This window comes from Prionailurus bengalensis, chromosome D2 (assembly GCF_016509475.1).
Source record: "Prionailurus bengalensis isolate Pbe53 chromosome D2, Fcat_Pben_1.1_paternal_pri, whole genome shotgun sequence".
Classification (NCBI taxonomy): Eukaryota; Metazoa; Chordata; class Mammalia; order Carnivora; family Felidae; genus Prionailurus; species Prionailurus bengalensis.
Window position 1 is genome coordinate 3,656,265 of NC_057351.1, and position 13,871 is coordinate 3,670,135.

The 13,871-nt window shown below is 39.9% G+C and overlaps 1 protein-coding gene across 7 annotated transcripts in view; it reads left to right on the forward strand.

The window, feature by feature from the left end:
• The window catches only part of PCDH15 (protocadherin related 15), a 1,256,363-nt gene that overhangs the window by 1,211,941 nt on the left and 30,551 nt on the right, over positions 1-13,871 (forward strand). For all 7 annotated transcript variants that reach the window (XR_006299724.1, XM_043596132.1, XM_043596136.1 and 4 more), the window contains one exon: positions 9,295-9,471. Coding sequence is in view for 6 of the 7 variants with exons in the window: in XM_043596132.1 (XP_043452067.1) it covers positions 9,295-9,471 (177 nt within the window). In the remaining variant the exon portion in view is untranslated. The remainder of the gene's footprint in view (positions 1-9,294; positions 9,472-13,871) is intronic.

Consider the following 13,871-nt stretch of genomic DNA (forward strand, 5'->3'; position numbering starts at 1 on the left):
AAAGGAGGGAAACCTAATTACACATGCAACCCATCCTCTCCTGGGAGTGGGCCACTCCCTCACAGAGAAACTTCCATCAAAGGGTAATTTTAGCGTGGCTCCTGCACACAGAGGGAAGTCAATAGGATGGCTGCTGATCTTGGTGAAAAAAAATGAAAGCCAAATCCATAAGTAAACAGGTACCTACGTCAGCTATAAGACTTTTTCCTTAAGCCTCCACGCTTAACTGTTTATAATGCAATCTGGCTGAGCTCACGGAAGAGGTGCATATAGGTAAATGGATAAAGTGATGTTGTAAATTAAAATTTAGGGCCATCCACCAAAGATGGTTTGAGAATAAACTACTTAAGTGAGCTAGCTCTTTATTGGTACCTTCAGTTTCTGATTTAAAGAAAAAAAAAACTATTTACACAAGATTTCAGTTAAATATGCCTTTGAACATTTATTGTAAAATGTATTCAACATTTATTGTGAAAAAGCTATCTAGATAAACTGTTTCTAATTTAACTTATAAACTAGTTTAAATTTATTTCTTATTTTTTTAATGTTTATTTATTTTTGAGAAAGAGAGACAGTGCAAGCAGGGGAGGGGCAGAGAGAGAAGGAGACACAGAATCCCAAGCAGGCTCCAGGCTCCTAGCTGTCAGCACAGATCCCGATGCCCGGCTCGAACTCACGAACTGTGAGATCATGACCTGAGCCGAAGTCTGAAGCTTAACCGACTGAGCCACCCAAACACCCCAAACTAGTTTAAATTTAAATTAATTAGGGGCGCCTGGGTGGCGCAGTCGGTTAAGCGTCCCACTTCGGCCAGGTCACGATCTCGCGGTCCGGGAGTTCGAGCCCTGCGTCAGGCTCTGGGCTGATGGCTCGGAGCCTGGAGCCTGTTTCCGATTCTGTGTCTCCCTCTCTCTCTGCCCCTCCCCCGTTCATGCTCTGTCTCTCTCTGTCCCAAAAATAAATAAACGTTGAAAAAAAAAAATTTAAATTAATTAACATGTGGTAACACAGTAAAAATATTTATATACATGTATTTTCATGTAAACTTTTATGTGTATAAAACATAACACATACATACAAATACACCTCTATAACATGTAAATATATATTCTTGTATAAATTATATGCATATATATCCACCTATGTATATTTATATACATATAAAATGTATGTGTCAATTAACTTTAGTTTCTGAAACATTGTCTAAAGATTACATAGTGACATATTACTAAATAATTATGAATACATTACAAATCTTTTAAACTAAATTAGAAGAATAAACCCTAAATGAACATTTAATTTGTGGCTAATGATTATAATTATTATACTAATTCATTTGCACTGTATTTGCTTGTCAGAAGATCAAGCACCAGGTTTTCTCTTAAGAAAGTTTTTTCATAATCAAATACTAATCATATATATATATATTTTTTTTTTTGAAATCGATATATTCCTCCCAAGAATATAGATTCATGGCACATGTAAATGACTGGATTTTTTCCAGAATACAAATTCTTATCAAACTCTGTAATGAGCAGCCTTGCAACTTAAAGCAGAATGCAAAATACACGGCCAGTAGAATTACAAAGAGTCTAGGGGGACTGATGAGACCAGGACCAGGAAGATCAGGCAGATGTTGCTACCGTGAAAGAATTAGAAAATGAGTCGTGCTTTAGCGCAGCTGGACCTTAAAGGGGAATGTGCGTAATACTAGTTCTAACGTGCCAGCAATCGACGGAGGCTCCCTTCAGTGCAGGGAACTTTATTGGAAGCTGTGGGCAGGAACACAGGCAGGTGCAGGAGCCTGGGAACAAGAAGTGGAGGAGTGAACAGGTGGGTACGCAGTTTCCGTCTGATGAGCAGGGAGCACCTCACGTGAGTGGGTCCCAGCCATCTTAAACTCTTGTGTCTTTGACTCAAGGACCAAACTCCAGGGAGAAAATGGCCTGGCCTGGGTCACCTGCGGTCTCCTTTGGCCTGGGATGAGGCAGGACAGGACCAGTGATTAAAGTCAGCTGTGTCTGCGGGAGACAAGGCTAATTCCTCCTTTGAAATCAGGGTGTTTGGAGGGAGAGAATATGAATGCTTTGTAACCAAAACCCACCGAAATCTACACGGGTCCTGTAGGTATGAACGCCTTTTTTTCAATGCCTTCTTTTCACGTATCTCAAAGGACTAAACCCAGTTCTCGTGGTGTGGCTAGCGCAGTCCCAGGCGCGTAATTTTATCCACGAGGGAAATGAATGACAAAAGGGGGACAGTGGCTTCCATGTGCCAGAGTAGACGGCACACGGATGACAGTTCATTGCCAGCATGGGCGGCGGTGGGGGGCTAGATCAGCCTTGCTTGTTATTATTTGTGATTTTTAGCGGCAGAGACAAACGTTAGAGCTTATTATTTTATAGTTCGTTTGGACCGTTTTTAAATTCTAATTAAGTAGTGCTGATGAGAATTCACACATCTTAACTGACAGAAAAGCAGCTAATGCAATTGGAAATTTGGGGCCTCACGGCTGCTTCACAGCAGGCATCGGGGATCAAGGAAAGGGGATAATGAATAATCATTTGCTCCATGTACAGTTTGCTAAAAAGTCTTTACATCTCGCCTGCTTAGGCTGCTAATACACCTTCATTTTGTAAGACCACACAGGAACAGGAGAAGCGGTCTCCTTCAGCTGTCTACTATGTGCCTAATGAAAGCAAATCTGGGTTTAGAAGAAAAAACTTGGTTTGTAAGGATTATTTGTTGGAAGGCAGGAGAGAGGAATTGACGTGCCAGGGAGAAGAACCATTGTAATAGGGGAACTTTCTGACCAAGAGGTCCTATAGCTCTTGGGGATTAGGCAGAAAAAGCCTTTTTTTTTTTTTTTTTTTTTTTTTTCCATAAGGAGTAGACAGAATGAGAGGAGGGAAGGGGCCTTTAGGAGGCTTGTACACTGTCACAGTTTAAGGGTGGGTCCAAATTCAGAGACTTGAAAAAGGACACAAATTTAACCAATGTTTGGGTAACAAGAACTTCTTCTTTTCCTTCCTGTTCCCCTTTCCCTTCTTCTCCTTCTTCCTCTCCTCCTCCTCCTCCTCCTCCTCCTCCTCCTCCTCCTTGATCAGTGGGGACAAAACAGTCCAGCTAACCATGTATGAGACAAAGTATGGGAATTTGGAGGATCTATGCCTGGCTTCCCCGTGGCTTAGAGCAGGATGATTCTTTGCAATAAGCAGTTTCCTGGGACACAACTGGCTGGCAGACTTCTTGCTCTTTTCTGGGAGCAAAGATCTTGGGTAAAATCCAGCACTGTTACGTGTAAAAGGGGATACTGTTTGACCCCTAATCTTCTATTTTCAGGAACATAATTAGCCAACATGCTTTACTAGGTATTTCTTTGTTCTGTGTCCATGTGGTATTACTTCTTTAGAGGTCCCAAATAGCATGCACTTTATGGCAGGTATTAAACCACTCAGCAGTTACGACATTATAAAATATAAGCCCCATCCCCATCCTAATGTAAAGCAGAACCCTGGATTTGTTTTTCTAAAATTTAATATTAGATACATCTCTAAAACACTCCTTCTATAAAGCCAAGGGAGGGGGAGGAGGGCAGGTGAATGAAAATCAGGGAAGGAAATCAGAGCACTATTAGCATAAACTTTTATTTGAAAATGCCAGGCATGGAAGTGTCCCAAGGACCTTGGGGAGGGAGGACAGAATGTTCTATAGGACTTTAACAGTAGAGGATTGGCTAAGGTTCAGCTGGTTTTGAGAACAGAATTGCTCTTGGGGCAAGCAGCCAAGGTTTGAGTAGTCTGGGTGACTGAGAGGCGGGCAGGGAGCAGGTACCGACCCAATGCATACATCAGAGGTCCCCCTGCAGAGGAGGAATACTCAGCCCTTCTGGCTCTTTCACAGATATTGTACTCAATAAATACTTCCCTATTACTGTTTTTATTTTTGCAGCTTAATGCATTTTTCTCTACAATATACACCTAAGGTATCATCAAACAGTTATATCAGAGGTGGCTCAGTGTGTTGAGCCTCTGACTCTTGATTTCAGCTCAGGTCTAGGGTCATCGGATCAAGTCTTGTGTCAGAGAGATTCTCTCTCTCTCTCTGCTCCTCTCCCCAGTTCACACACACACACACTGTCTCTCTCTCTCAAATAAAATTAAAACTGAGGTACCTTGGTGGCTCAGTGGGTTGAGCGTCCGACTTCGGCTCAGGTTGTGATCTCATGGTCTGTGGGTTCAAGCCCTGCGTCGGGCTCTGTGCTGACAGCTCAGAGCCTGGAGCCTGCTTCAGATCCTGTGTCTCCCTCTCTCTCTGTCCCTCCTCCACTCTCACTTTGTCTCACTCTGTCTCTCAAAAATAAGTAAATGTAAAAATAAAAAAAAATTGTAAATAAAACAAAATCAAAAAACATCATCAAATAGTACCCAGTGGTCATGCATACACTCCACTTTCATGAGACGTCAGCCAGCTTTAATGAAATACTGTATCACAGTGTGGTTATGCCACAGCCACCATGAAAACTTCTCCTCAGACACAAAGTACTAGACTTCATAAAGAAACAATTCAGAAGGTTCAAGGTAATTGAGAAGACACAGAGAAGGGATCTGTGCTCTATGTTCGATACAAAAGGCAAGAGAAAGAAGCAGCCAGAACTCTGAGAAGATGTCGCCCTCTTTTGAGAGCCACCTGTGTGTAGGTACACGCTTGGAGGGAGATAAGGGAGCATCAGAAATTGGTCTCTGAGCTTCAGTATCTCCTTTGTGCTTTTCTTCAAACAATCATCTATAAAAGTTGGCCTGCTTCACAATGAACAACCACAAAAGGCCAACTCTTATCTGGGTCAACTAGATAATTACTATTTGTCCAGTTAAGCATTGCATGTATCGATCTATTTTAGAGGATTTATTCCTCTTGTACATTTCATCAGGCATGTTAATAGTATATATGTTAATACCTGATGATGTGAACCATTCATGACAAATATCAGAGATTACTCAGTCTTCTTTTCCTCCAAACTGTTGAGTAGCCTGAGCATTTGAGAAGTTCTTCATCCCCTTAAAGCCTTTCCTAACCTGTTTCCCTGATTCTACTCTTGGCTCCCACTGCAGCCTGTTGGTAACAAAGCTGCCAGTGTTCACCTCTTAACCATAGTCACCCGTATGACGTCCGTGTTAAAACTCCAGCAGTGGGTTTACTGAGAACAAAATCCTCAAAAGTCCCTGTGTGACCGGCCCCAGCCCTCTCTGTTCCAGCCACACCACAGGTCTACAGCTGGACTTTCCCCCTGGGCCGTTAGCAGCTTCCTCGTCCTGGGCCGTTAGCAACTTCCTCTTCCTGGGATGCTCCTGCTCGCCAGGTCCACGTTGCTCACTGTCTCCTCAGGGTCTGCTCACACATCAGTTTCTCAGGGACGTGCTTCCTGAACATTCCTGCCAATTTTATTATTCTATTATCTTGTCTATCTTGCTCAATTACAATGTAAGTTCCGTGATGTCACAGACGTTGGTTTTGTTCATTGATGTATTCCAAAGCTCTAGAACAGTGCTTGGCCCATGGTGTACATTCAGTTAATATTTGTGTTGCATGAATTAATGAAAATAAATGAATGAGTGAATGAAAATTTACCACTTATCACTTACCTAAGTTTTCCAAAAATTTATTAGACAACTGTGACTCTAACCTAATTTTTGGTTTTTTTTAACTCTGAAAAGAAAGACCTTATAAAGATATTTTAAAAGAATTTGGGGAAGAGGAGCTAGGGAGCTAAAAAAAGTGTTTTTTTTTTTTTAAATGACTGTATTGTTTTATTATGCCCATTCCAAGAAATTCAAGCAACATATTACAAAGACGAAAGTTTTCATGGACTTTTTATGGCAAACTCAAAATCATACCATTGGGACCTGATCATTAATATTATTTAAATATCAATGCAGACATCTCCCTTGATATAGGGAGATATCCTTGACACAGAGTTTACAGATTAACAACGTTGTAGACCTCTCTGTGTCACCGTGTACAAGTGTGTGTCTGTATACTGGTAGTGTACAAATACTTTAAGCTGATAGGCTGGAGACACATGCTTGGTTGTAATAAGTTTACATGTAGTAAACTCTCATGATATTTGTTTCCAAAATGTATGTATGAATTGGCTTGACATATTAATAATTTAAGCCAAAACATAAACATAAAGGCAATTTAAACGTTGGTATTAATATATGAGTCAGTTCAAAGTAAGTGACTAAAGAGCTATATTTAAAAAATCATGAAGTCAACAAAGCTTTAGGAAATAACCACATACCTATGTACATCTGAAGATCAAAAAGCTGAAGAACTATTCATTGCATGTTATAATTTATGTATATATGTAATATATTTATGTTAGTATGTAGTTAGCAGAAATGCTTAGGTATGTGGACATAGACAACAAGTGGAGGGACAGATTTTTACAAAATGTATTGTTTAAAATTTGTTAAATTTCATTTAACGTACATTTATCAGAAAAAGGTACGGAAAAAACTGAAGTGTGGACACCTTTTTCTTTACATGAGAGACTTCATTCCAAAAGGTCTCTAAAAGTTTTAAGAGAATAATGTTCAGGGAGAAGAAGTTGTTATAAGTCTTAAAACACATAATTCATTTTTAGGTTTCCTTGATGTATGATTCCCTGATAAGATAAAGGAATTAGTACAGATATATTTCATTCCACATTAATATTTCATTCCACAGTTTTAGTACTCACATATGACTCTGCAACATTCCCCAGAAATATAGAAAAAGGCACAAGTTCAATAGCCACGTTTCTTCATTGTACAAAAACACAGTTTATGCATATACAAATGATTTCCTTGGAATATGTTTAGTCAATGTGTGAATGCACTAGAGCAGTTATAAGTTATTAAAGTGAAGTATCGGGACTGATAGCCATCTTCTGCAATATATTTAACAATGTACTCATCTTTGTTTTTTGATCAGTGGACTAATATTGCTAGCGAAAAATCGCTAATCATTCCATAAATTTGTTAAATGTCTTGAACGAATTAGGGGCAGGGAAGAAGCTTATTAATGCAAACCTTCAAGCCAAATTAATAATAAGCAGCATCATAGTTTCTGGAACAGTGACTAAGTGCTCCAAATCGTGCCGCGATTTGACTACAAGCATTAGTGCATTTACTGCACACAACCACCCCATGTGGCAGATTTCCTCATTTTGTGATTCCCCTGTGATGGCTTCCTGTGGGCCAAGGTTTTGCAGTTCATAAGTAAAGGAGCTGGAAACTGAATCCAAACATCCGTGCTCTTTGCCACTATGCTATTACCATCCGTACCTCTTTCAGCGGTCAAGAGTGTAAGTGGGGGCACTCCAAAGCCTTTCTTTTTTGTTGTTGGTTTTTCTTTTGTTTTGTTTGTTTGTTTTTTGTTTTGTTTCTGTTTTTGTTACGGGAGCATAAGTCTCTAAGGAAAAGGATCCTAAAGACACAGTCTGAACACTGTTCTACATCTGTGTCCTCGTGCAGACACCCTCCTCAGGTTGTGGGGAGAATGCATTCTTCTCTTTATTCTTCAGCAAAGATCTCATCAGAAAAGATACTGGAAGGCAGCCAGACCAGTGGGTGTGAGCTGGCAGAAAAGGAAGAGAATGAATCGGACTTTTAATGAGAGACTCCGCCTACGCGGGTCTGTACACATTGAGAAGCAAACCAACAAAGCGTTGTGCTGTGTTTCCTGGTGCGCACACCGCACACCTGTGCTCCCCGGCACAGCCTTTGGCCTGGGCTCAGCATCAGTGCTTGTTATTTTGACAAGGGCACACCCAGCACGTACCAGACCCTTAAGGCAACATTTTTTTTTTCTTTAAAATTTTTTTTCACTCTCTTAAATTTAAATTCAAGTTAGTTAACATACAGTATAGTCTTGGCTTCAGGAGTTGAACCCAGTGATTCATCTCTTACATGATACTCAGCACTCAGCCCAACAAGTGCCCTCCTTAGTACCCATCACCCATTTAGCCCATCCCCCACCCAACCCCCCCTCTATCAACCCTCAGTTCATTCTCTGTATTTAAGAGTCTCTTATGGGGGCACCTGGGTGGCTCAGTTGGTTGAGCCTCCGACTTCGGCTCAGGTTATGATCTCATGGTTCATGAGTTCCAGCCTCACATGGGACTTTGTGCTGACAGGTCAGAGCCTGGAGCCTGCTTCAGATTCTGTGTCTCCCTCTCTCTCTGCCCCTCCCCTGCTCATGTTCGTTCACTCACTCTCTCTCAAAAATAAATGAACGCTAAAAAAAATTTTAAGAGTCTCTTAACGGTTTGCCTCCCTCTCTGATTTTATCTTATTTTTCCTTCCCTTCCCTTCCCTTCCCTTATGTTCATGTGTTGGAAAGGGCTTCACAACGTGGACTCCAAACAGAGCTTTGAATCTATAGATAAATTCAAAAACATTTGCCATGTGTAGTTATTAAGATCAATTCATTTGCATTTGAATGCCTATAAATATTTAATAAGATACATTCTGATGTTAATCTCAAGAATTAACAATATAAAGTTTTTAATAAGGAAAAGATATTAAGGAAATTACCATTTGTGGCAATACAGACTTGTACTTTCCATTAAAATGAAATTGTGCAAATTGTATTTTCCAGAAAATTACCTACAGGTTAACATTATTTCTGTCTTTTCTATTGAATGTTACTGAGTCCATACCAAATGATAGATCTTTATGTTGTTTGTATTCACCTAAGTAGCTTCTGAGCCTGGCATGCAATTTTTTTTTTTTAACCTGATAAACCTCCCATAGCAAAGCATCTATACGTTCTCCCACTGCTGCAAGGTTCTAAGAGTCTTGATGCCCTGGAGGAAACAGATAGCCTGGTCTGGGACCCTGGTATACAGCTATGCACCTTGGGTCACAGAATCTGGTGGAAGGTATAATTTATAACACCAACTACGTGAACTCAAGAGTTCTAACCCCCCCACCCCCCCACCCCCGGCTCCTATAAAGCACAGACAGCTTGACTTGTACATCATAGTGGCAATTCCCATGAGACCTGTAAAGCTCAAATGGTATCGTAAATTCAAAGAGTCTAGAATTCGACGGGACATGGTCGATGACCTTTCTACCTTATTCAGCTTCTAGCATCATTGGGACTTAAATGCTGACAAAATATACAGAATTTTTTTTCAAGCGTTCACATTCAGTAAACATTAGCAAAAACCAGGCTCTCATCATTTTTCACTTTCTAAATGTCATTTCAAGTTGAGAGTGAATGCCATGTTTGTACTTTGATGTATAGGATTTTGGATCGGTATGTTCAGGAGCAAATTCCTGGTGCCAAAGTGGTGGTGGAGTCCATCGGTGCTCGCAGGCATGGGGACGCCTTTTCGCTAGAAGATTACACCAAATGTGACCTGACTGTCTATGCAATCGACCCCCAAACCAACAGAGCCATCGACAGAAATGAACTTTTTAAGTAAGTCCTTTTGTTGTCTGTAACAGCTCTCGGTTGGCAATATCAAAGGCCGTAAGTATTTAAAGTTTAAAACCCACTAAATTGTTATTGCAAGTGAAGTGTAAGCAGAAAATCAGAGACGATACCTAGGGTATGCATGCCGAGATGTTTTGAGGCCCAGCGACTTTGGAGAAGGTCGGAAGGTCCATTGTGCTTATAAGCAAGGTGCAGTTCATCAGATGGTCTCAGAGTAGCTCCTCCATTGCTGCCAAGGCCAGCGGTCAAAGGGGGAGCGCACAGATTGCTTCTTCCAGTGGCAGTGTGCCCGTGACAGTGTCACTAGGCATGAAGTTTAAGAATAAGTATAGCTGTCCTCAAGGTCTTATTGACTCAGCAAAAATTGCTATTTTTTTTTCCCTTGACCCCTTCCACCTCAGTCCATACTTCCCATCTATTTATTTATTTCATCCTGGTGAATTTGAATTTTGAGGTCTGAATCCTAAAAACAAAGAAAATGCAGAATTTTAAACAAAACGCTGCTACGTGTTGTCCCTTGGAAATGATTTTAGGACAGCTTACCGCTTTGTTGTTTTGTTGTTTTATTAGTTTCAGCTTTGCTCTAGTGACACCTAGCGCCCAACAGATTCTTGGAATGTCATTCTTATTTAAAGTAAGACATATTTTTAGTTAAACAATATATATTGATATATAACCATACGTACATACGCTAAATATTTATTGGTATCTGTGCATATGTGTACCCAAATACATAATTCCAAAACTTAGTTTGCCTGTGTATACTAAGAGCAACAAATAAATTTAGGCGTATACTAATTTACATGTACATATATCCCTATGTGGCTGCACTTACGTATTTAGCAAATATCTATTTACCCGTTTATTAAAACCCATTCATTCTGAATTTAGTCTTACTTTAAATCTGTTCTTCCAACAAAATTTCACTGCTGCTATTTATAGAAATAATGACATAGTGATTTGTATCAACTTAATTTTTAAAAGAGCCATGGTTATTAAGTATGTTATTCATCAGTTTATATTTAATAGATATTTGGGCTGTATGCAAGATAGCATGTTAATCACAGTGGAGAATAGGGAAAACTAAAGCAGTGGCTTCTTCTCAAGTTCTAGAATCAACATCCGAATGAAGTACCATTTAGATCCGCCAAGCCAGTTTTTGCATATTTCATTAATTTTAAAATTTATTTAGAAATGTGCTTTAAAGTTACATGTATTCTATCAATTGCCATTATTAACACTTATTTAAATCCACCCGGGCTGTGTTTTTATATACATTGGTTTAAATTTTAAATATGATGATAGATTGTTTGAATTTAGGGCGTTTTTCCTAACTATAAAAACATTTGTATTCTTTAGGCAGTTAGCCCAGTGTTAATAAAGAGTAAAGTAAATGATCATGATCATTTGAATTGCACATGTAAACATTTTAGAGGTAAACAGTTTGGAAACTGAAGCCAATTGGGTTTCAACTGAAACAAGTTTTCCCAAACCTAGATTATATTGTGAAGAGTAAAGATAGAAACTCAACTGAATAACAATTATAACTGGAAGGAAGGGGAGAATAGAGAATAACTATAAATCAAAATTTGTATATTAAACATAGAACTGAACAGCCAGGAAGTATTAAAATTTTCCCTTAGCAATAAATAAACTTAACAAAAGGTGGGTGGTGGTGGCACCTGGGTGCCTTAGTTGGTTAAGCTGCTGATTTCAGCTCAGGCCATGATCTCATGGTTTCTGAGTTTGAGCCCCACATCAGGCTCTGTGATGATGGTGCAGAGCCTGCTGGGGATTCTCTCTCCCTCTCTACCTCCCCTACTCGCTCGCTCACTCTCTCAAAATAAAAAATAAATAAAATAAAATAAAATAAAATAAAATAAAATAAAATAAAATAAAATAAAATAAAATAAAATAAAACAAAATAAAACAATAAAATTTTCTCTTAGCAGCTTGAGCTGGGAGCTGAGACACTATAATAAGTTGAATATGTTATTAGTTAATTATTATTAATATAATAACCTAAACCCTACAGTTGTTCCTTGAAATATTTTATAGTGAAATTATATAGATGTAGTCCATAATCCAAGGCTCATAATGCACTGATATTATTCTCTATTCCGTAGTTACAAAAGCTATTGAAAATTTAGTTTTTAACATTGAAAAAATATACTAGAACATTAAGATTATTGCCTGATGCCCAGTCCAATGGAAAAAGGATTATTATTTCAACTTTGCCTTACCCAAAAATCTAAGCTTTTGAAGATGTTGGAATTCTCAGGCAAAGAATCAGAAATAAATAAATATATAAATAAGGTATTTCCTCCAAGGAGTCCACTTTGATTTTTAAAAATTGATATAACTAGGGATGCCTGGGGGGCTCAGTCGGTTAAGCATCAAATTCTTGATTTCGGCTCAGGGCATGATCTGACGGTTCTTGGGTTTGAGCCCCACCTCTGGCTCTGCACTGACAGTGTGGAGCCTGCTTGGGATCCTCCCCTTCTCTCTCTCTCTCTCTCTCTCTCTCTCTCTCTCTCTCTCTCTCTCTCCCTCTCCCTCCCTCCCTCCCCCCCTCCCCCTCCTTCTCTCTGTCAAATAAATCTTAAAAAATGAAAGAAAATTGATTAGCTATATCACAACTTTTTTTAAAAGCTTATAAATGCATAGAGGAGACTGGAATCCCTATAACGACATGCTAATTACTTACTTTGTTTTGTAAGGTTATGAGTATTTAGATTTTTTTTTTTTTTTGGTTATCTGAATTATTTAGATTTTTGCAGTAAATACATATTACTTTTATCCTGCTTTTATTCATCTTGTGGTTCTCTGAACTTCTTGTATCTGCTTTTTTTTAATGTAGTTTCTATTTCTGGAATATCCTTCGACATCTTTTCACATATTTCTTACAGCCCATTCTCTATCCTCATTCCAGGATTCCAATTAAAATTCATTTTTTATCTGAGGTTTTGGATGCTCTGTTCTTGTTCTTCCTCTCCTCTCTCTCTCCATCTTTCCTGTTTGTGTTTTACTTTGGATAATTGCTGCTGCCTTGTTTTCAAGTTCACCGATTCATCTGTGTTAGCCTGCTGATGTGCTCATTAAAGGAATTCTTCATCTTTATATCCTTGTTGTCTTTCAAGTCTTCCATTTCCATTTGGTTCTTTTCTTACAGTTTCTACCACTTTATGGAACTTCCTATCACTTCAAGCATGTTTTTTCACTTTCCGATGGATTCTGTAAAGCACTAAGCAGGGCTGTACCAAAGTCTGTCTGATGCCCCAGCATCTGGGTTGTCTCTGGTCTGGCTCCATGGCTTCATCTTCAGCAGACCCCGTGAACCCATGCCGCTGGGGGCTTCTCTGCATTCTCTTAACCCTCCCAGCCCGACAGACTGCCCTTGCTCACGGCCTGGTCCCACTCTCACAGTGGAGATGTGGCCCAGGGCTCTGGGTTCTCCTTGTCCAGCCTGCGTGCCCGGGACGTGGGCTGGGCTCTCTCGGCTCTTCTCTTCCCCCTCCCCGTGGCAGCCACATACTGTGCCATATTTGTGGTGTGTCTTGGGGACAGGACAGTTCCCTGCCTCTCCCAACCAGTAGGCGACCTCTCTGTGCCCAAGAGAGCTCCTGTTCCTCACCCTGGGAGATGGTATTTTTGCTTATACCTCTTCCCCAGAAGTAGCGGTCCTTAGCTTGAGCCCTAGGGATTGGAATACTTCCTCGCCTCTTTCTGTGGCTTAAGGCTCTTGCTTTGCATGAGATAGGGGGTCTGGAGAACTGTGCGTATCCAGCCTTAGCCGAGTGCTTCCTCTGTCCCGCACAGGAAGGGGATCTCTCTCCTGTCTCCAGCCTTGTCCCAGTTTATCTGACAGAGGTCCTTGGAAATAAATAGTCTGCAAGTGAGTTCAAGGTAGGCCCCGCTTGTGTTCAAGGGTCTCTAGCCTTACATGTTGGTATGTACATCGCTTCTAAAAATTCATTAAAATTTTAGCCCATTTATTTTATTTGCTCTTTCGGCAGCTTCCTTTTCCATGTTCTGCAAAGGGTGAGATAATGGTCTCATCTCCCTGTGGAGGAAATTGTCACTCTTTGGAATTTGTTATGGTTTTAGTATCACCTGGCTTTTTGTCATGAGGGTGGGAGTCACATTCTCTTACAGCTTTTGGCATCCTTGGCAGAAACAGGCCGTATTATTTTAAAATAGAACTTAATTAAATATTTGTTTATAAAAGCAAATACGATTTTAGCTCATGCCCCTTTTTATTTAAAAAAAAATTTTTTTTTTCAACGTTTATTTATTTTTTGGGACAGAGAGAGACAGAGCATGAACGGGGGAGGGGCAGAGAGAGAGGGAGACACAGAATCGGAAACAGGCTCCAGGCTCTGAGC